The 23296-nt window shown below is 40.7% G+C and overlaps 1 protein-coding gene across 2 annotated transcripts in view; it reads right to left on the bottom strand.

Moving 5' to 3' along the window:
* The window catches only part of MTR (5-methyltetrahydrofolate-homocysteine methyltransferase), an 87301-nt gene that overhangs the window by 34656 nt on the left and 29349 nt on the right, over window positions 1-23296 (bottom strand). For both annotated transcript variants that reach the window (XM_034428287.3, XM_087882972.1), the window contains 7 exons: window positions 20502-20581; window positions 16767-16879; window positions 16200-16340; window positions 14795-14980; window positions 11636-11815; window positions 10121-10237; window positions 9877-10017 (listed from right to left, as the gene is read on the bottom strand). In XM_034428287.3, coding sequence (XP_034284178.2) covers window positions 9877-10017; window positions 10121-10237; window positions 11636-11815; window positions 14795-14980; window positions 16200-16340; window positions 16767-16879; window positions 20502-20581 — 958 coding nt within the window. The remainder of the gene's footprint in view (window positions 1-9876; window positions 10018-10120; window positions 10238-11635; window positions 11816-14794; window positions 14981-16199; window positions 16341-16766; window positions 16880-20501; window positions 20582-23296) is intronic.

Here is a 23296-nt window from a genome sequence, read left to right as displayed (position 1 = left end):
GAAAGCGGTGAAGACCTGGCTTTTCCGGCAGGCCTGGGGCCGTTGATCTCGCTACGGCGATCTTGCGAGACCTGGCCATGGAATGGAGTGTATGGGTTATTAATCTTCTTTTTAAAAATTTTACGGGATATTGTTCGCATTGGGGGTTTTTTGCTGTAAGCCGCCCAGAGTCCCTAAGGAGTTGGGCAGCATAGAAATGCGACTAATAAATAAAATAAATAAATAAATAGTCTACTTTGTATAGTTGACATGAAGACCCAAACTGTATGTTTTATTTGCCAGAATTATATTCTGCTACTTGGGTAAATACATACTGTTTTTGTATAAACCATGTTCAATGTATCACCTCAGCTACAAAAAGATTTTTGACTGAATGTACAATATATTTAGCCACTTCCTTTATTTTATGTGTTTATTATGACATTCGAGCCTCAGAAATACTGGGGTGGGGGTGGGGGGGAAGAGAGAATAAGAAAAGGCAGGGTGGAAAGATTATTTTACCTGAGCTTTATATGATTAAGATCCCTAAAAAAAATCAAGGGAATGTTGAAGCATCTTCTTATATTTATCTGTATAGAAGAAGCTTCTTTGCAGATCAGTGCAGAGTTGCACTGGATCATTAGCATGGGTGTCTGATGATATGGCACAATATGCTCATACCTCACACTTGAACACAGATAAACAGTTACTTGCACAGGTAAGTTTACCCAGCAATGGGTAAAATGTATATTTTGAAGTGTTCTGGACTACAAGCAATCACACCATTATCAAATTCATGTCTAATGAAAATCTGACCTAACCTGTTTCATGTGCTCTCTGGTCTTACATAATCAGGGCATATGCGTAAGATACTCTACACATCCGAACACTTAACGGCTGCTGATTGATTCCAGAAAGCTTTTGCTTCTAAACGAGATAAGACAGGAAAACGTAAATATTCCATCAATAGCAATGAGAATGCCAAAAAAAAAAAAAAAAATGAGCTTTGGATTTTTATTTCTGGTAATATAATTTAAATGTATCCCCAGCCAGTCTAGCAGCAATTTATTTTAAAAATCTAATAACTTAACTTGGCTTTAGTACAGTCCCTCTTGGTGATCGTTTATGTTGTATCACGTAATGCATCACTAATGAATCAAACACTGTTCTGAACTGGAACGTGCTCATCAGTTTAATAGAACAACCCACCCCTTTCTACTCTGCTCTGCAATACTATCTCAGTCTCCTTCCACTGAAAATACTTTATTATTTACATTATATAAATTTACTGTGGTTTATGGAGCATGTCAAGCAACAAATTCTATTTTAAATAGTAGCACTGGCAAAGTTGCTCCTTCCCTTAGTATTTTCCTTGTAGAAATAGAATTCTTTATTGGCCAAGTGTGATTAGACACACAAGGTATTTGTCTCCAGTACATAAGCTCTCAGTGTACATACAACAATAGTGATAGATGATTATCATAGTCATTGTAAAAAATGCATTTATCATAAAACATTAGATACAACACTTAGTGACAGTCATGGATAATAAATAAGCAATCAACATAAATCATACTAGGATATTAAGTAAACAATATAAATCGTAAGATACAAGCAACAAAGTTATAGTCACAAGATGGTAAGGAGATAAGTAATAGGGAAGATGAGAATAATGATGGTAATAGTGTCTTTCTAGATAGTGTTATGGAAATTAGTTGTTAGCAGAGTGATGGCAAGGGGAGGGGAACTGTTCTTGCGTCTCGTTGTTCTGACGTGCAGTGCCCTATAGTAGGGGTGGGCAAATGTGGCCCTTTTACAACCTGTGGACTTCAACTCCCAGAATTCCTGAGACAGCTTGGCGTCTTGGGAGTTGAAGTCCATAGGTTGTTAAAGGGCCACATTTGCCCACCCCTGCCCTATAGTGTTGTTTTGAGGGTAGAAGTTGAAATAATTCATGTCCAGGATGTGACATTCTGGCTCCTGCAGTATACAGGTCCTCAATGGAAGGCAGATTGGTAGCGATTGCTTTTTCTGCACTCCTAGTTATCCGTTGAAGTCTCTGTTTGTCTTGATTGGTTGCAGTGCCAAACCAGACACTTATGGAGGTGCAGACGACAGACTCAGTAATTCCTCTGTAGAACTGAATGAGAGCAAAAACTATAACTTACAATCTGTCGCTTAGTGACTGCTTGAAGTTATGACGAACACCCTCCCCCCCCCAAAAAAACAGGACTTACAACATCAAGGGTCCCTGACTATAGTCACATGACCCTATTTTGGGGTCTCAGCAACCAGCTCACACTTACAGCCATTAGCAGCATCTCATGTTCACGTGACCATGATTTACATCATTTTCTTCAGAAACTGGTGTTTACTTATACTTTCCAGAAAGAAAATGGGCATTGGTCTTACCTTAAATGCCAGATTTCTTGAGTGGGGTGACATTGTCCAGATGAGGGTTGTATCAGTCGGATCTGATGCTGGCTGAGTCATAATTTTTGACCACTCCCCTTGCTCCGCCCCTTTCATGCTCAGTTTTGACGAAGGAAGGCCACCAGAAGTATCTCCAACAGGAACCACCGTTATCAGGAGGAAGTAAATCGGTCCAACGGGACAACTGGAAAATAAACTACTGAACAAGAACAATAAACTGTACAGGCACTGAGACAGAGGGAGGGGCTGGACAATGTCACCCCACTCAAGAAATCTGGCATTTAAGGTAAGACCAATGCCCAATTTCCTTGATGAGGGTGTGACATTGTCCAGATGAGGGACATACCAAAGATTTGGCTGTCTCAAGGGCGGGATGTCGAAGGGCCTGGAGAGACCCTCGCACGATGCACCTGCTGCAAAACCCTCCTGCCAAATGACGCTTCAGCAGAAGCAAAGGTATCTATCTTGTAATGACGAATAAATGGCGAGGGGGTAGACCAGGTGGCTGCCCTACATACCTCCTCAAGGGAGGCCTGAGTCGCCCAAGCTGCTGAGGTAGCAGCACTCCTAGTGGAGTGGGCAGTAATGCTATTGGGAACAGGAATCGCCTGGGCCTGATATGCCGAGGCGATGCAAGCCCTGATCCATCTACCAATTGTGGCAGAAGAGACTTTGAGCCCTAGGGAGCCTGGCAAAAAGGAAACAAACAAAGCCTCTGACTTCCTGAAGGGAGCAGTCCTTTTGATATAAATCTTTAGGGCCCTCCGTACATCTAAGGTATGCCACCTTCGTTCCAAGGCATGAGAGGGCCGGGGACAGAAATTGGGCAAAATAACCTCTTGGGCCCTGTGAAAGGGGGAATTAACCTTGGGAATAAAGGAAGGGTCCAATCTCAAAATAACTGTGTCCGGCCGGAAAACACAGAGATCCTCCCTAACTGAGAGGGCTGCCAGCTCCGAAATGTGACGGGCTGAAGTTATGGCTATAAGGAAAACCACCTTAAGGGTGAGAAAGCGAAGGTGAACCGTGCGGAGGGGTTCAAAGGGAGTCTCAGTTAAAGCGTTAAGGACCTTGGGCAAATCCCAAGTAGGGTATCTATGAATCGAGGAGGGCCGCAAGAGCCTGGCTCCTCGCAGGAACTTTTTTATCACAGGGTGCTGAGTGAGTGGTCGGCCGGATGGACTGGACAAGGCCGTAGACAGAGCCGCCACATGTCTCCGAAGGGTACTATGGGCCAGACCACGGTCAAACCCATCTCTGAGGAACTCCAAGATCTGGGCAGGTGAGGCTGAAACAGGATCTATCTGCCGGGAACGGCACCACCTATAAAAGGCGAGCCAGGAGATATTGTAGAGTCTGACTGTGGATTTACGTCTGCAGGCCTGAACAATGTGAATCACCCTATCTGAATAATTGTCCTGCCTTAGACGGGCCCCTTCAAGCGCCATGCAGTCAGTTGGAGCCACTGAGGGTCCGGATGAAGAAGGTTCCCCTGACGCAGTACAATCTCGTCTGGTGGAATCCTCCAAGGGTGAAATGTGGAGAGACTGACCAGGTCTGCGAACCACGGACGGCGTGGCCAGTGGGGAGCCACGAGGATAATTTCTGCTCTGTCGGCGATGACCTTCCGAATCAGGGCCAGAATCAGAGGCAGCGGCGGAAAGGCGTAGTGAAGACCCGGCGGCCAGGTGAGACGGAGAGCGTTGACCCCTTCCGCCCCTGGCGTCGGGAACCTCGAGAAGAAGCGAGGAAGCTGATTGTTCAGGTGTGTGGCGAAGAGATCTATGGCTGGGATGCCGAACCTGTTGCAAATCTGATGAAATATGTCGGGATGAATCTGCCACTCGCTGTTGTCCACCTCTGTCCTGCTCAGGAAATCCGCCTGTGTGTTTTCCGACCCCGCAATGTGGTCCGCTCTGATGGAGAGGAGGTGTTGTTCTGCCCACTTGCCCAGGCGAAATGATTCCTCCATGAGGCGCTTTGAGTGGGTGCCCCCTTGACGGTTGACATGTGCCTTCGCCGCCATATTGTCTGTCAACACCAGAACATGACAGTGTTGCACAAACCGGTGAAAGTGCGTGAGAGCGAGACGAATGGCCTTCAGCTCCAGCCAGTTGATAGGGTTGGCGAGGTCTGATGCAGACCAACGGCCCTGAGCCACGTGTGATGCAAGATGAGCCCCCCATCCGTGAAGGCTGGCATCTGTAGTGAGTACAAGTCGGTCGTGATTCATGAAGAGACACCCCTTGTCGAGAGAAGGCGATGTCCACCAACCTAGCGATCGCCTGACTGAGAGTGGAACTTTGACTGATGACATGGTGTGAGCTTGGCGTTTCTTTTGAAAAGGAAGCAGGAACCACTGCAAGTGGCGAGCGTGAAGGTGTGCCCATGGGACGATCTGGACGCAGGAGACCATCTTGCCTAAGAGCTTGGATAGAGTGGCCAATGGAACTGATGGAGTTCTGCGAATGAGAGCTACTAGGTCCCTGATGTCTGACCGTCGTTCCAAGGTTAGGTAGACGGTCCCCTGGGCTGCGTCTATGATGGCGCCAAGATGGGTGATCCTGGTGACTGGCACTAACTGACTTTTTTTGTAGTTGACCAAGAACCCATGGTCGTTCAGGGTTTGAATCGTGAGGTGTAGGTCGTGTAAGGCTTGCTCTTGAGAGTGAGCCTGAATCAGAATATCGTCCAGGTAAGCCTGGATCCTTACCGGTTGTTGTCTCAGGTGAGCCGCCACCACCGCCAGGACCTTTGTGAAGACCCTTGGTGCAGATGCCAGTCCGAAGGGAAGAGCCCGGTATTGAAAATGCTTTCCTGCATAGCTGAATCGGAGATACTGTCGATGCTTTGGCAGGATGGGAATGTGAAGATAAGCCTCCATGAGGTCTATGGAAACTAGAAAATCGTTGGGACGAATCCCTTGAAGAATAGAGGTTAGTGAACACATTTTGAATCTGCGATACACTATGTATGAGTTGAGATTTTTTAAGTCCAGAATGGCTCTCCACCCCCCTGACCGCTTTGGAACTACGAACAGGATGGAATAATACCCCTGTTTCCATTAATCGTGGGGGACCTCCTCTATGGCGTGAATCTGTAGTAGGTGCTGAACTGCTTGGTTCATTAATTGACGTCTGGATTCGCTTTTGGAAGTTGGACATTGAAGAAAGCGGGTTGGAGGCCTGGAGAGAAATTCCAGGGGGAGGCCGAATTTCACAACTGAAAGAACCCAAAGGTCTGAAGATGACCTTTCCCACCTGTCCGCAAAGAGGGACAGGCGACCCCCTACTGGAGGATTTGGTAGTGAGTCACTTACGACTGCGGGACTGGCGGAAACCAGAACCCCGAAAGGACCGTTTGGGCTGGAATTGTCTGCTCCTGTCCCGAAAATATTGACGGTCCGAGGATCGATAGGATCCCTGAAGATATTCCTGCCTGGAGGGGCCTCCCTGGGGGTAGGAACGAAAGGAAGGCCTTCTGTAATATGGAGAGGGTCTTCCTTCAGCCCGTTTGTATGTTGAGGGCAAAATTTTTCGCTTATCCCGTGTCTCTACAAGAAGAGGGTCAAGTGATTCCCCAAATAGTTTGTTTGCAGAATATGGAGCTGCAGCCAAGCGCCATTTGGCCTTAAGGTCAGCAGGCCATTGGCGAAGCCAGAGCATCCTGCGGGCTGAAACTGTAGAGGCTAAGGCTCTGGATGCAAATTTGGCTGAATTCAAGGTTGCATCAGCCGAAAATTGAGTGGCAGCAATGATTTTATTAATATCCTGATGAAGGCGAACCTCACTGGGGGGTACCCTTGCCTGTAACTGTTGAAGCCAAAGGATGGTAGTTCTATTAAAAAATGAGGCTGATGAAGCTGATTGAATTGCCCATGCCGAGGCCTGATGGTTCTTTTTAAACAGAAATTCTAACTTTTTGTCTTCTGGCCTTAGACCTTCAGAAGTATCCCCAGTTACATATGAAGAAGAAGAGGAAAGGGCCGCTACAGGGCTGTCTACAGGTGGAACTTGCAAGAGTTGAGCAAACTTTGGAGCAACAGCATAATATTTCTTATCTGAACCATGTGCAGATGCCATGGTTGCAGGCCCAGCCCACTGTTTCTTTACCACGTCTATGAACAGTTGTGGAGTTGGTACATAACAAAGTTCAGAGGGGGGCTCAGAAAAAGGTCCCTGTAGTCCACCCTTTTGAGCCTCCTGCATCTCTTGAAAGTATTCATCTTCCTTTAAGGCGGCTGTTAAGCGAGCCTTATGCAATAAAGACTTGAATTTATTGGGGGGAAATAATCCTGTAAAGGCAGGTTGATCTTGGATTATCCCCTCATCATCTGATAGGTCAGAATGTCTCTCTTCCTCAAACACAAAGGCTTCACTAACTCTGGAGGCTGCAGGAGAATGAGAGCCAGTAAGACTGACTGCAGGAGAAATTCTAATACGGGCAGATCGCTCTGAAATAGCAGAGCCAGAGTGGTGACCATGAATATTGGCTGCCATTCTAGAAGCAATGGCCTGTTCAATCAGAATTCTCAATCCTTCTGGCACATTTTTTAAAGGATCTTCGGGGGTTAGCACAGGCATAGAGGATTCACCTGTTGAAGTAGCTGCAGCTGCATGCCCACCAAATACAGGAGTTGCAGGGGTCATTAATTGACTCGCAAAGGGGTTTTGCAAATTGCTTTGGTCTTGTTGAAGAACATTACCCTCTCCCTCCGAAGACCAGGCCTGGCTAACAGTTGAAATGGGAGGAGGGGGGGTAGATGGGGGGGGTCCCCTTACCAGGCTCAGTTGCAGGCACTTCACTAGCTTGCTTTTCTAGAGATTTATGCCTCTTTGTTAAATCCTTCTCCTCAGGCTTAGAAAGGTGCTTACGTTTGGAAGTTGATTTCTTCCCAGTGTACATAGTATTTTCCTCCCCATGGGAAGAGCGATCTGCCATCTTTAGTATACTCACTGCAACCACGATGTCGACTGGAGAAATAGCTTTTGGTTTCAGTTTCGCCACGTGGTTGAAATTTGAGATGGCAATGACTCTGGCGTTAAGCACGATGGCTGCCAGGTCATACTTGAGCAGGAGGAAACTCTGCTCCGGAGGTATCTGTCTAGGCAAGCCTAGAAATGGACCTCCTCAGCGCCCCCACAGCCACGAAGAGAAAAAAATAAAAAATACTGGCTGGAAATGCCACAGGGGGAGGCAAGAAGAAGCTTGCTGCCCCCCCCAAACTTGCAGACTCGTTGGTGGCAAAGCGGCAAAAAATTCCTTTTAAAATTGCCGCGGCGCTTCAATTAACCGCTCTACAGCTGATCAGCGGTTTTGGGATCGCTGTAGCGTGGGGGGCGGCCGGATTTGGCGATTTCCCTTAAAATTAGGGAATCGCTATTATTGTTGGTGGTATTGTGGTCTAGGGCCCCTTAAACAATCGTTGGTGGGATAGATCAAAAAAATTCCCCCCAAAAAAGACAGGAAAAAGAAAAAGGAAAAAAGTTCCCTTTTAAAATGGGGCTTTCAAAATGGCCGCCGCCAGGAGCGAAGCAAAGCCTGGCAGCTTAGGACGCTCTAGCAAGGCAAAACCGGCAGGCTACAATAGAAGGGGAAAATATATATATATATATATATATATAGCCTGGTAGACCGGTACCTTAGGAAAATTTAAAGGGGAAGTAACAATTTTAAACTAGAGAAATAAAAAGGTGGTCAAAAAGACTTACAATTCTGTGATATTGAACAGACCTGGGCTGTATAGCCAGATCTGTAGGAGATGTTTCTCTCAGGCCGACTGAGTCTAAACTGGGCATGAAAGGGGCGGAGCAAGGGGAGTGGTCAAAAATTATGACTCAGCCAGCATCAGATCCGACTGATACAACCCTCATCTGGACAATGTCACACCCTCATCAAGGAAATCACCTCAAAGGAAACAATGGGTTTGCTTAATGACTGCTGCATTAACTTAGTAACCACCATGTCACTTAACAACTACTGCAAAAAAGATAAATTCAGGTGCGGTTACAGTGATGACCCGCTTTAAGACTGTCATGATTTAGGGCTGAAATTGCAGGCTCAATTACAGTTGTAGGTCAAGGGCTAACTATACTATCTGCTTCAGTCATCATCATCATCATCATCATCATCATCATCATCATCCTTTTAGCCATTGTCTATCCACTGCAGGATGAAGGCCTCTTCCACATGTTTCCAACAAATATGGTCCTGAGCTTTCTTTTGCCAATTGGGCCCAGAGTACTTCCTGATGTTGTCGATCCGTCTTATTTTAGGTCTCTTTTGTGGATGCTGTTTATCAAGTAGAATCCATTCTATGACTGCCTTAGTCCTGCCAATCAGTTCTTCTTGCTATGTGACCAGTCCATTTCCATTTCCATTCTTTTATTCTCTTGATGATATTGTATACTTTTGTTTGTTCTCTAATCCTTGTGCAGGTCTTTCTATCTTGTCTTGAAATGCCGAGCGTGTATCTTTTCACAGCCCTTTGGTATCAATTGTGAGGTTAGTGTCCTGTTTCACCAGCATATGTTAGAGCAGGTAGTACACACTGATCAAAAATGTTTCTCTTCAGGCATAGGGGGGAGGTTATTCTTGAAACAACCTCCCCCTATGCCTGAATCTGCTTGAATGTAAGGATAAAAAAACCAGATTTTGTACAACTGTAAGATGGGCCATAAATGAATATTCTTCCCCAAAAAGACAGTACTGCTCCACATTCCAACCCTCTCAGTCCTTCCCCTTCACTCACATCTTTGTGACTTACTGCTCTTTATTAAAAATTCCAACATTTTAAGGTTCCCAAATGCAAAGAACATGATTAGGATCTTCCTACAGATGTTTATCTCAAGTATGTACAGCTGGGGATTCAGAAGGCTATGGCTTTTGAAGATGTTGGCATGGAGAAATATTACTGGACCATTGTTGTTACAGTTGGACATGAATTTGTGCTTTCTCAACTCTGGGACATAACAAATTAGTAAGCATCTTACTAAGAAAGAACTCACTTGTTCGCACATTTATAGCAAATACAGTATTTTGTATTACTGTAATGTAATTGTCCTGGTTTTTTGGTTGTGTTTTATATTTCCTCTTATTTTTCCTTTGTTGTTTTAATAATTAAATAAAAGAAAACCCAGTATATTCTAATTCATACTCTTGAAGCAAATATGTGTTTCTTGTGATGCTTATCTATATATTTTCCTAAACTACAATTCTACTTTGTTTTTCTTTGGGAAAGTCAGAAAAGGCCAATATTTTTTTCCAAAATCATCCGAAACCCAGCATGATTTGATACAAAGTGCTTTGAAGGAGGAGGGGAAGTAAGAGGACATTTGGGGTTACATCTGTGTAAACAAACCAAGTCACTTAAGAATAATTCACAAAGCAATTTTTCAGGCTCTCAGCATCCATATTTAAAAATTAACTAGTGCATATTAAAAAATATTTTAGGCAAAATGTAACCTGAGCATAAAGCAAAAGTTTTTCCGTTGCATCTGGATCTTTATTCCATATCAAATCTTCACACAACTGTAAAAGTTCTTTTTGGATATCATCATACACTGGTAGATTTCCTGCATTCACAATCCCCATGTCCATTCCATGCTGAGAATAAACACAGGGGTGGGGGAGAACCAATAGATATTACAACTTCTTCTACAACAGTATTTTTCAATCAGAAACTATTTTGCCAAAACCATCACATTACCTTAATTGCATGGAAAAGAAAAACTCCATGCATTGCTTCTCGAATAGCATCCATTCCTCGGAAGGAGAAAGACAAATTGGAAAGGCCTCCACTTATTCTGGCTCCAGGCAAATTTTCCTAACAACAGAAATTCCAGCAAGGTAATGAAATGTTACAAAGAAAGAATAGGTACCAAGTGTGGTTAGCATTGTCTGGTCGCTGGAGAAACAGCACAAAAAAGCAATACACAGAAGGTTGTCTGACTGCCACTTACGTTATTGTCAGGGGAAAAAAACATGACAAATAACAAACAAATCTCTGACCAGAAAAATGTTCATCAAAAATGTTCACACAGTCTATCCTATATTTAAAGAGGTTTGTCTTATATATCTTTCTATGACCATAAAAAATAAAAATTCACAGGAATTTTGTTTTTTCTTCCTTTTCTTTTTGAATATTTTCATTCTGTTGTGAAAAAGTCTATATACTCTTCAGAACTAGAGCTGAGGAATCTTACAGATTACTCCATTAATTTCATATTTGGTTTCTTTAGGAAGCAAATAATTTCTTACCCCAAAACTAACTTACTGGTGCCAGGTGTTTCTGTTTGAAACTGAGCAGCCCAAAGAAATCAATATTACAATTGGACAGAGAACTGTGGTTGAATCCCATCCCAAGGAAAGTTGTATTTTAACCATTGCATAACTTCAATAGAGAAGATTAATTCATTGGTTGCTATCAATCTGCCTAAAACATGATAGAAGACAATGGGAAGCATATACATTATGTATACTAAGAAGTTATGCAACACAGATTTTTTTTTTCACACAAGGAGATTCATTGTATTATATCTACATATGGGCAATATGTTAATTCATTTCTAACATTTTCAAATCTTCTGAACCATAATCCTGGAGAAAGTCATATCTCATTTCTACAATATTGACTTATCTGGTTTGAAGAGGAATATATAAATGTAGAGATACAGAGATATATTAATATTACTTTTACCCTTTCATTAACCATTAGAAAAAGATTGAGCTGTAAACTCAAATAATACAGACATAAATAGAAAATGTTTTTATCATATATATGTGGTAATTTATCACATACATACGTAAAAATAAAATCTCAAAAATACCCCATTTACCATACAAACTCAAAATAGAATCACAGACAGTAATGGAACTTATATTAATTGAATGAAGTAACTTTCATGACGTTGTCAAAGGTCTTTTGGCCAAATGGTCAATTTTTGGCAGATATTGCTCCATTTAATTACTCTAAGTATATATATACAATTCAGTTAATGGCCCGAGTTATTTTTAAGCAACTATATAATTTATAATGCTGCTGTGCTGCTACTGGAAATAAAGTTGATGAAATTGTACAACATAAAAAGTTGTACAGTTCCATTTAAGCCTGTTTTTACCTCACCCAACTACTTATAAAGGCCAGAAGACAAATGCTTAAAATAAAATGAGGTATTTTTTTTAAAGAACCCAAATCCCACTCTCTTTAACTTCCTAGACTCACTTTTATTGTTTTAGTTGCATTGATATAGTTAACTGCATACAAATTATGTTCCTCCATTCCAGTACCTATAGTCAAAATGTTGGGATCAAAAATTATATCACATGGATTAAAGCCAATTTTGTTCACAAGAAGGTTATAGGCTCTGGTGCAGATTGAGATTTTGTCTTTTGTTTCTGTGGCCTGAAAAGAAAAAACAGTAGTTAGGTTTTTTTCCTGTGATATCATATTTCTGTTTATCTAGGTTTCTAATGTGGCTTTTCTTAGTCTGTTACAATAAACCTATGTTTCAGCAAAGCTCTTCAATTCATGATTCAAAGTTAGCAGCTCTTAATAATAGTTCTATTCATTTGTTTATTAAGAAACACTTGTAAATCATGAGATTGCAGATTACTGCAGAATTTATATTTGCTTATCAATCCAATCTAAACCCAAGTTTGCTGCTCCAGTAAGAGCCAACCACTCTCATTCCCAACTGAATTTCCCCTTTTCCGTGTTACCTAAGAAGCAAGACCAATAAAAAGCTTTAAAACAAATTAAGTACGAAGAACTTTTAATACACGCAACATAAAACATAACCAAAGCAGCCAAAGTTCAGTATCAGAAAAGCTGTATCATCTAGATCAGGAGTCAGCAACCCGTGGCTCTAGAGCCGCATGTGGCTCTTTCATCCCTCTGTCACCCAAAATATGCATTACAACTGCCAATGTGTGATACCTGCCAGCATGTGATTTATTGAGCTTTTCAACCCCTGGTAGGCCAACCATGGATAAATCCAAGAAAAAAAGTTTCAGAAGAAAACAGAATGTTTAATTCAACTACACATGCTAGTTTTGTGGCCTCTCAGGAAATAGTCAGGCATGGGAAAGGTTTTGTGGCTCCCGGTGTTTTCTTTTCTGTGGGAAATGGGTCCAAATGGCTCTTTGAGTGTTTAAGGTTGCCAACCCCTGATCTAGATTCTATGAAGTGAGGATAAAACTGAAGGATGATAAGAACGCACTGAGTTTCAGATCCAGAACAAAAAAGATGCTTCCATGCAGGTGTGAATTTATTGACACCTCCCTAAAGAAACAGAATTTTTTCCTCCCTTGGCTTGCACAAAAGCTGCGGGGACACAGGAAAATGTGTTTGAGTGAAGGAGGGATGCAACAATGTGCTTTGGAATGCATGTGGGCGCGTTGTCGGTGCCTCCTTAACTGAAACATACATTTTTTCTGAAGCCCAGAAAAGATGCAGCTCCTTTAAGGAGCATCATCAGGTGAAGTGTGTGCATCAACCCTTATTCTGAAACACTTTTTCATCTTTGGATTTTCATCTTTGGCATAGCCGGTTGAGGAAAATGATAGAACTCGCTGAGATGGCCAAATTGACTTGTCTGATCATAGGAAAGACAACATTTATGTTTATTGCTGACTGGAAACGCCTTATGGATTTTTGCAGAAAAAAAAAATGAAAATATGATTTATGGAATTGATGAATGAGATAGATTATAGAAAGAAAAGAGACATGTTGTAACTTTACAGAGGCAAATGTATAATTGTACTTATAAATTCTGTAAAGAAAATCAGAAGCCACTTCTTTATATCTTTTTTTCTTTTCTATTTTTCTTTTACTTTTTTCCCTTCGTTGCACTTTTAATTTTCTTTTTCTTTTCACTTTACTTTTTATTAGTTAGCATTAATTTTTATCTTCTTTTTAAAAACTTTTTATAAAATTATAAAAACAAACAAAAATATAGCATATTTCATGTTAATGTTTATGCTGATCTCAAGCCTTAGAGGAAAAGCAGAATAAAAATCCAATAAATGAAACTGGCATGAACGGCTCTCTGTGATCTTGCACGCAACACACTCCGCAACCAACTGGAATTCGAATTTGCTAACCTTCACGCAGGGAAGTCCTCAAGTATTTCAACATGTATTAATTTTAGTAAAAAAAAACAAACTTCCTGTCCAATGTTAGCCATAGAGAAATTAAGCTAGGAGACAGATATGCTATTAACAGTTAATTGAATATGTTATTGGAAAATCCTCTACCATTTATTGTTACAGTTACTGTTGCATATTATTAATGTGATTTATACTCTGCTTTTTTGCTCAAAGGAAAGGAGTTTGCTGAAGGAATGCATATAAGTGAACAGATCATGACCACATAGGAAAATGGCTGGGAATGCCATATTCGCAAATCTGAGCCACATAAATCAAGATAAAGATATAAGAGTAACAACTAAATAATGCTTTGTGATGAGAAACAATAGATGGAAACTAGCCAAGGAGAGAAGCAACTTAGAAATAAGTTGAAATTTCCTAAAGGTGAGAATGGAACCACTTGCCTTCAGAAGTTGTGGGTGCTCCATCACTAGAGGCTTTCAAAAAGAGACTGGACGACCATTTATCTGAAATGGTATAGGATCTCCTGCTTCAGCAGGAGGTTAGACTAGAAGCTCTCCAAGGTCCCTTCCAACACTATTATACTCTATAGAATTCTATGTTCTATATTCTTTGGTGCTGCTATATTTTTTCTTGTTATCAGTTTTGTGATGATACTTTGTAAATTCATGTTTTATTTTATTTGTAATAGGTTCAGACACTAACTAGTTCAGTGGATATTTCAGCATTGCAATTTAACTGCCCAAACTCATATATTGACCTACAGGTAGTCCTCAAGTTATGACCACAATTGGGACCAGAATTTCAGTCACAAGTCACTGTGGCCATAAGTCAAGTCACCACGTGACCAGACCCAAGTTTATAACCCATTTTGCAGTGGTCGTTAAGTAAATAACATGGTTAAGCAAATCATCTGGGCATTAAGGGATTCCGGCTTTCTCAATGGAATTTCTTGCCCCAAACTGGCAAAACTGTTGCAAATCACAATCACATGATTGCCAGATGCTTTAGCCAGCTGTAAATGTGAGCCAGTTGCCAAATGTACAAATTGCAATCACATGACCGTGGTGGTGGAAGAGTGACAGTCATAAATGTGAATATGAATACCCTTTTTTCCAAAGCTGTCATAGCTTTGAACCATCATTAAGCAAATGGTTATAAGTCAAGGGCTAACTGTACTTAGTTTCCTATTCCTTTTACTGGAACACAGATAAGACAAAAGTTCCTATGACCTTTTGGGCAATTTCTAGCGGGTGAGGAAAGTATCACCAACCTGCCCCATTTCATCAAATGCCATAATCACTACTGCTGCTCCAAATCTCCTAATTTTTCTTGCTTTTCTTAGGAAATCCTCTTCGCCTTCCTTCAGACTGATGCTGTTTACTATGCATTTGCCTTGCGAACACTTCAACCCAGCTTCTATTACAGAAAAGTTTGAGGAATCAATGCAAAGGGGCACCTGAGGATAAAAAAAGGACAACATTAAAAAAAAATAATGATCTTCAAAGCCAATAAATAGCTAAGTCTGAATTGTGTGGATGCACATCCAAGGCAGAGAGAAAAGGTCTTGCAAGGTTTTTTTTTTTAAAAAAGCAAATCATCTATGCAATTACATTTACCACAAAGGCTAGACTAATTTCTCTTTTTCAAGAGCTTTCTTCAGATTATGACATCCTTTGGAAAAAATTCTATGACCTAACAGCAATATTTGCCCAAGGCTGACATTCAGATTGATGCACAAAAATTACAGCTGAACAAAACATTCTTAGCAGAGGGGTTTCCTGCCAAGTTCCAAAGGCTGAGTGACTTCACTGCAGAATAAAGATCAGAAGAAAAACCCTTTTCAGCGATAGTTTCCCTTCTGGCTTCTCCTCACAATCTGTGCTCTCAGAAGTAACAGTGAGAACACTAGGACACAAGGCTGCCTGAAAAATAAGGCAGCCAATTTTTGTCATTTGGGGGAATCTGAAAGCTGAAGTTGGTACTCTTAAAATTTGCAGAGACCAAATTTCATGAAATTTCAGAATTGGTCTTACTCCTTTTATAGCATTTGGCTGTACACGATTCAACCAAATGCTTCTTGGTTAAATCAAGATACTTCTTCTGGATAAAAACATTAAAGCTGTATTACATGAAGTCAGGCACTGCTATTGAAATGCATGTAGACTGGTGCCAAATGTCTGCTCTGAAGGTGAGCAACATTATATAGACAGTGCTCATCTGATATCTGTGATATTTAGTATTATTTATGAATTTGGAAATCCAAGAATCAACAATTGACTTCAAAAGTCAGGGACATTCTTATGAGCAAAAGACTCAAGGCCAGCACTTTCTTCTGAAATGAAAACTCAACACTATTTGAGAAGGACACCACAAAGGCTTTAACCATACCATAACTTTCTAGATAGGCAAGGAGACAATAAATTAGTACCCCAAATACCTGGCGCTTATGTAAGCTTCCAACACTATAGCAGTCCAGTCCAGGTCAGACGTGTGATGTCTAAATACCACAAAAATTATAATAAACTTTCTAATGTATTTCTTCTGATTTTTCATTTCCTGTTACCATTTTTTTCAATCAGACGACCTGCTGAGGTATTGAGATATTGTGTATTCCCAAGACATGTAGAGAACACCAGACTCGGAAAATTAAAAGACTATCCAGTTAAATATATAACCTTGGCAATGTCAGGCTCTGAAGCAATATAGTTGCAGAATCTGGTCATAGCACTTGGACCATCTAACATTCCATCATCCATGTTGATATCCAGGATCTGAGCTCCCATCTCGACTTGGGCCTTGGCTACACTCAAGGCGTCCTATGTTAAAGGAATAAAGACATCAGTTTTAACAGAAATGCATCTAATTCTGTTCAATCCCCCTTTTTTTTCTTGTATTTACTTTGATGGCATTTGTTTCTGCATTTTTTAGCAAGCTGCTTTTATTATATCTGTCTTCCCATAACACTGTTTCTACTTTTTTAGTCTATAAAATGTGTCAGAGTTTATTTACATTTATTTTGTAAAACACTTTAGAGGCTGCCATCATCACAATATTCAGAACTGCTTGAACCTTTTACAAAAGAAATGCTCAAGATTGTACTTCACATTGTACTAAAACAAAAAAACAAACAAAAACCATATTTATATAATGTACCTAGTAGAAACCATGCATTCAAATCCTTAAACAGTATACTTATACAAAATTTTAATTCAAGTCCTGAAGCTTAAAAAAGTTGGACCTACTTCATATTTGCCTGCCATTATAAGTTTGGCAAATCTCCTTGATCCTGCAACATTGCAACGTTCACCAATGTTGACAAAGTTGGTGTATTTTCCAATCCTGAAGGGTTCCAGACCTGGAAAATAAATTTTATGTATACATACAAGGGGGAAAAGAATACTCTGAAAAACCAGAATATACCATTTTATGAAAAGATGCCCTTATTTAAATATGTGTGTTTAACATAATTTTCTTACTGATCCATGTGGTCTGGCTAGAGAAAAGGACCTTTAACTCTCCTTGCAACTATATAATGCGGTGATACAGCAAAGAAGTAGAAAAAAATTCAAATAAGCAGCAACAACATACCTGATTTAGATGGAATATTTTTGCAGCACATTATGTCTGTAGCAGATTCACAACAAATGGATGAGTGAACAAGGAAATGACAAAAAAGAATGAGATCTTATCTCTTCAGACTCATCATTACACAAGTGGGTTGTTGTTATTTGGGTGCCTTTGAATCAGTGTTGACTCTTGAGGGTAGGGTAGGATAAGATAGAATTCTTTATTGGCCAAGTGTGATCAGACATACAAGGCATTTGTCTCCAGTGCACAAGCTCACGGTGTACATATAATAGTAAGTAATAAGTAATAAATCATGGGTCATAATTATAGTTACAATCATTAATCATAAGTTACAAACAATTGATAAATCATAAGAAATAGGAGAAAATAGTAGGAAAAATGAGAAGATGAGAAAAGATGACAAATGAGACAATTTTATGGGAATTAAGTATTCAGCAGAGTGATGGCATGGGGTGGGGGGACTATATGTCTGATTATTTTGGCATGCAATACTCTACTTGGACTGGTTCCTGCAATTGCCTCAGCAAGGTTTTGCAGAAGTGATTTTACCATTGCATCCTTCCTATGGCTGAGAGTATGTGACGGGCCCAAGGCGACTCAATTTGCCTTGGGCAAGACTAGAACTCAGTCTCCTGGTTTCTAGTCGGTGCCTTAACTATTACATCAAACTGGCTCTTTACACAAGCATGTAGAAAATAATTATTTTTACCCTAAACGTATCCATTTTTTATTGGGCAGCCAAAGATTCATCCCAATCACGTAAATAGAAAGAATCTCCATTAGGCCAGGAGCTGATCAAGGCACAAGAATAGCAGCACAGATCAGGCCCAATGGCAGAAAATACATGGCAGACATCTCTCTGTCACTAGAGAAAACTGCACTGCAGCAGAAAACTTGGTCTGCTTCACAACTGATGTTTGAAAACTACAGAAAAATGCTCAATGCAGGAATCTCAAATGAGGTGAGGAAACAAGCATCTGCAAATAAATATCACATCAAGAGGGAAAAAGGAGTAGGGCTGAGTGTGTGTTTGTGCATGCACACACGCGCAATACTGCAACACCAGAGCTACAATTACCGTGTTTCCCCAAAAATAAGACCCTGTCGTATATTTTTTTGAACCCTGAAATAAGCGCTTGGCCTTATTGCCATGTGCTCAAAAGCCCAATTGAGCTTATTATCAGGGGATATCTTATTTTAGGGGAAACAGGGTTTTAGTACTGTACCCTTCCACAAATAAATTCAGTATACTATGGAGCAGGGGTGTCAAACTCACGGTGTCACGACGTGACGTATCAGGACTTTTCCCCCTTCACTAAACTGGGCATAGACGTGGCCAGCGTGTGATGCATCTGGCCCGTGGGCCAGGAGTTTGACACCCCTGCTATAAAGGGACACTACTTCAATCTTAAAGTTAGCAAGGGCATTTTGTGAATAAATTCAATACTTGTCCACTACCATACATTTAATTATGCTTTTTCCCACAGATCCTGAGAACACAGAAAAACTGAGAAATAGTTCAAAATTAGCATTAAGTGGAATTTAAGCCAATATGGCATTTCCCATTGACTCTAAAACAGCAAAGTTCAGATAGGTCCACTTGAAAAGGAAACCAAGGAAAATTAACATGTCAACAGCCATCACTGTGAGCAAATGTAAAATTAGGGACTGATAAAAGGATCAGCTAAGCATTTGACTTCCTTTGCCTGTAGAAGATCTTAAGTACAGCCCTTAGTAGTTCTGTCTAACAAGGATCCCAAATCCCAGGGTGCAGAAAGAGGCCTTTTTCTTTTGGAGTCATGACAGAACACACTTCTTCCAGTTTGTGTAAGCAACACTGGAGTCAAGAGATCAATGTCTGATTCAATATAAGGCATGTGTTCAAGTGGCAAAAAAAAAGATATTGTGATGTATTACCTCAGTCATAACAATTATACATGTTTTGTAATAGCATCAGTTCTATCTAGAAAAACACAGGCCACGTTGTTTATGGGAATCTTATTACCAGGCATTCCGACATGCAAAAGGCAAGGATATGTTCCCACTGAAGGAGATGCAACCAGAGGTGGGCAAGAGCTTTAGCACTTTAGCAGAGTGGCAAATCCCTTGTGACAGGGAGGTGAGGAGGTTCTGTGAGTAACAGAAAGCAAACAGTAGACCTGCTGATAGAAAACCTGGTGAAATTATTCTTTATTCTTCTCTGTCTCTTGAGCACTCAGGGACAGGAGTTGCCAAGAAAAACAGATTTTGCAATCCAAACAAAAAAAATTAAAATAGCTCTCAAAGTAAAATATCTAAACAAGGGAGCAAATGGGTGTGGCTGAAGTAGTTGTTGTCTTGTACATACACGTGCATCTCTTCTAGCCTCAGCTGTCAGCATACTGGCAACTCCTCACTTCAGTACACATGGTCGACTTACAACCACAACTGAGCTCAACATTTCTGTTGCTAAGCAGGACAGTTTTTAAGTGAGCTTTGTCCCATTTTACCACCTTTCCTGCTTCAGTTGTTAAGTGAATCACTGCAGTCATAAAATTCGTAACATGGTTAGGTAAATCTGACTTCCCCGTTGACTTTGCTTATCAGAAGGTAGTAAAATGTGATCACACGACCCCGGGACAATGCAACCATCATAAATACTGTACATGCCAAGTTGCCAAGCATCTGAATTTTGATCATATTACCACAGGGATGCTGCAATGGCCTAAGTGTGAAAAACGGTCATAGGTCACTTTTTCAATTCACTGTAACTCTGAATGGTCACTAAACAAATGGTTGTAAGTCGAAGACTATCTGTAGTCTCTGGCCCCTTCCTTTCCTCTGAGTAAGGCTTTGCTGCATGAGGAACCAACTCTCTTTTCTACTTAGGCAATGAGCGGAGTCCTGGCCAGGCAACCCAGAAGGGCGTGGTGTTTGTTCATACAGGCCTGATAAAGAGTATTCCAGAAGGTGATTTCTCCGTAAGCTTCTCTTTGTGTCCTCCGGCCCCCATTTTTTCACAGGAGTCTTTATGCTTAGCAAGCACTGAAGTCTGCAGGCACTCATTGTCTGATGCTGTGGCTTACTCACAGGGAGCTGGTGATTCCCCTTCACCACCACCAGCCATTCTATAATGCTATTATAAACTAGGTCAACCATCTAAGCTCTGTCATCCTTGTGTCCAATAAGTACAGCAAAATGAAGATTCCCCCTAAGAGCTTTCCGAAGTAGATTCAAAGGCTGTAAAATAAAAATCCTCTTCACCTAATAGCTTAACCTAACACAAGTATTATACGAGAGTTTCCAGTGGCTTGTAGGTGTCTTGAGGAAAAAGTACAGCAACCACAAAGAATCCTAAGATATAATTAAGCGAACGTAGTTAAGGAATTCTGGATATGTTATTATCTCACCTGACAGCAGCATGTAGCCTTCAGAGACAGAGGCAGGGGGGATACGAGGTTTGCATGCCTTTACTTCTTCAGCTATCTTCCTGCATTACAAAACAGTAAGTTAAGAACCCAGGGGCTTTGCAAGAAGGAATGAAATTCTTCCAGAAGACACTAGAAGCAAATGGGCATTTATCTGTGTTTAATATTCTTCTCCAGTCCTCCCTTTGAAGTGCCATACTGTTAATCATATGAACAGTGATAGATTACAATCATATGTACAGCATCTAATGTATTAGTACTGTACGGAAAGCAGGACTCGGCCAGGCTGAACAAAGATGAATAAAAAACCAAAGCAAATTATTTAGTCATTTTTGTATTCATAAATGGAGCACTGCTTGGGATAGTTTCAGAGAAAAAAATGATCACATGAGACAGAAGCTCAAAGCAAATGCCCTGTTCAAAACATTCTTTTTCTCTAATCTATTTTCAGTCTTTACTGTTTTTTGAGGTAAGCTACTGAAACAAATTAACTTTATAAAATTCATGGAAGGGAAAATGTCCTCATTCCTCTCTCTCATCGGAATCCACCTAAAACTGTTGAAAAGATGAGGAAAAAGAGATCCCTTGGGAGGTTACTCCTGGGAAAACAGATCACTTGATACATTGATTTAATGAAATTAAATTATTTGAACATCAATCCTGTATCAGATCCCACTTTTGGAAGGGGATTCATTCTGCAAGGGGTGGCAAAGGTAGCTGAAGCAATGGGCACATTCCTTCTATTATGTTACCTTGGACTCCAAAATACTGACAACTTATTTATATTCAGGTATAAAAGAAGCAACTGTGGTTTCTTAGTAACCAATTACTAAGTAATTGGAGTATTTTTTTCATTTAACATTTTGTTAGTTCATCATTAAGAAAGACATACAGAATTTTCAACAAACTGTTGCAACATATTCGCCTCTCTTTTCCTAATTAAAAGGAATGCAGAAGGATACAATTCTGGTCAGTCCCCTCTTTCTGCAGCAAACTATAAGCTGTTACGGTCATGAGAAATGAGTCCGACCTGGGTTTTGAGTGTGGCATCAGATGTAATCCCATAGCAGGGGGGAGTGAATGGCCCTGGTCATCCCAGAAATTATTATAGCTTTCAGGGATATTGCTCTGCAGAAAACCAGACATGAGATACTGTTCATGAGATTGGGCCTCAGGGATCAGATGGAACAGTTACTACTGTACCACTCTACTAGGTAGCTGCTTCCCTATCTGAGCTGCTGGATGTTGTGGGTGCGCTGGCAGTGGAATTTCCCAGGGTTATGTTCTTGCGAGTCTTCAATCTGCCTTTTTTAGGTATGAAATTGGAAGCAACATGGAAGTTCATGGGTGCCATAGGCCTGGCCAGGTAATTGTGGGCCAGGCAGACATGAAGTGTCATATATTAGACCATGTGTGTGTGTAGATATGTGTATATCTATTTCTATATGTATGTATGTATATTTCATATACACAGCCTCAGGTCTATGGTAATAGAGCTGGTTTGTAACTTGGAAATCCTGGACTTATGATTCCAACACAGTAAGCTAGTGGCAACTATAGCAATAGCACTTAGACTTATATACTGCTCCATAATGCTTTACAGCACTCTCTGAGTGGTTTACAATGTCAGCATTTCCCTCCCAACAATCTGGGTCCTTCTTTTACCAACCTTGGAAGGATGGAAGGCTGAATCAACCTCGAGCCCTGTCAGGATCTAACTTCAGCCTGTGGGCAGAGAATGCAATACTGCATTCTAACCACTGTGTCACCATGGCTCTATAGCTATCCTCAGAATGGTCTTTGCACAACTTTATGATGTGCATCAATTACATCATATTTCTGGACTGGGTGGCCCTTCTCACAATCATTCATATCTTAAGTCAAATCTCTTTCTATAATATACTGTACATAGGCTACCTGGAAGAGCATCTAAAACCTGTAGTTTAGTTTAGTTTAGTTTAGTTTAGTTTAGTTTAGTTTAGTTTAGTTTAGTTTAGTTTAGTTTAGTTTAGTTTAGTTTAGTTTAGTTTAGTTTAGTTTAGTTTAGTGTCATTGCCCCTCGTACAATGAAATTAAATGCCATCTTCAGTGTACATTATAACTATAAAAATATAACACAAACACACATCCTTCACATTCTATACAACTGAATTGAAAACCCTTTGCAGATTGAAACAATATTGCAATAATATTGCACTATACAGTAGAATTCAATATAGTTACTCCCCTGGGATGGAAGCTGTTTTTCAGCCTATTTGTCCTTGTTTTTATTATCCTGTACTGTCTGCCAGGTGGTAATAGTTCAAAAAAAGGGTGCCTAGGATGAGATGGATCTTTAAGAATGTTTTGAACTTTCTTAAGGCAGCGGGAGCTATAAAGCTCTTCCAAAGAGGGCAGAGGGCAACTAATGATCTTCTGGGCAATGACGTTAACCCTCTGGAGTGCTGTCCTGTCTGTCACTGTGCAATTGACAAACCATACATAAGGGCAGTAAGTTAAAATACTCTCTATGGTGCAGCAGTAGAAGGCCATCAGCAGTTTCTCATTCAGTTGTTGTTTCCTAAGAAGTCTCAGGTAGTATAATCTCTGCTGGGCTCTTTTGACCAGTGCTGCAATGTGAGTGTCCCAGGCCAGGTCCTCTTTTATGATAACATCCAGAAACTTAAAAATGGCCACTTGCTCCACTTGGTCTCCACTGATAAGCAAGGGCTGGATGTCTGATCTATTCCTTCTATAGTCCACTATAAGGTCCTTGGTCTTATTGGTGTTAAAGACCA

Source organism: Pantherophis guttatus, chromosome 1 (assembly GCF_059756535.1).
Source record: "Pantherophis guttatus breed Tessera chromosome 1, ASM5975653v1, whole genome shotgun sequence".
Lineage (NCBI taxonomy): Eukaryota > Metazoa > Chordata > Lepidosauria > Squamata > Colubridae > Pantherophis > Pantherophis guttatus.
Note: the sequence above shows the minus strand (reverse complement) of the source record. Positions and strands in the feature narration are given on the sequence as shown.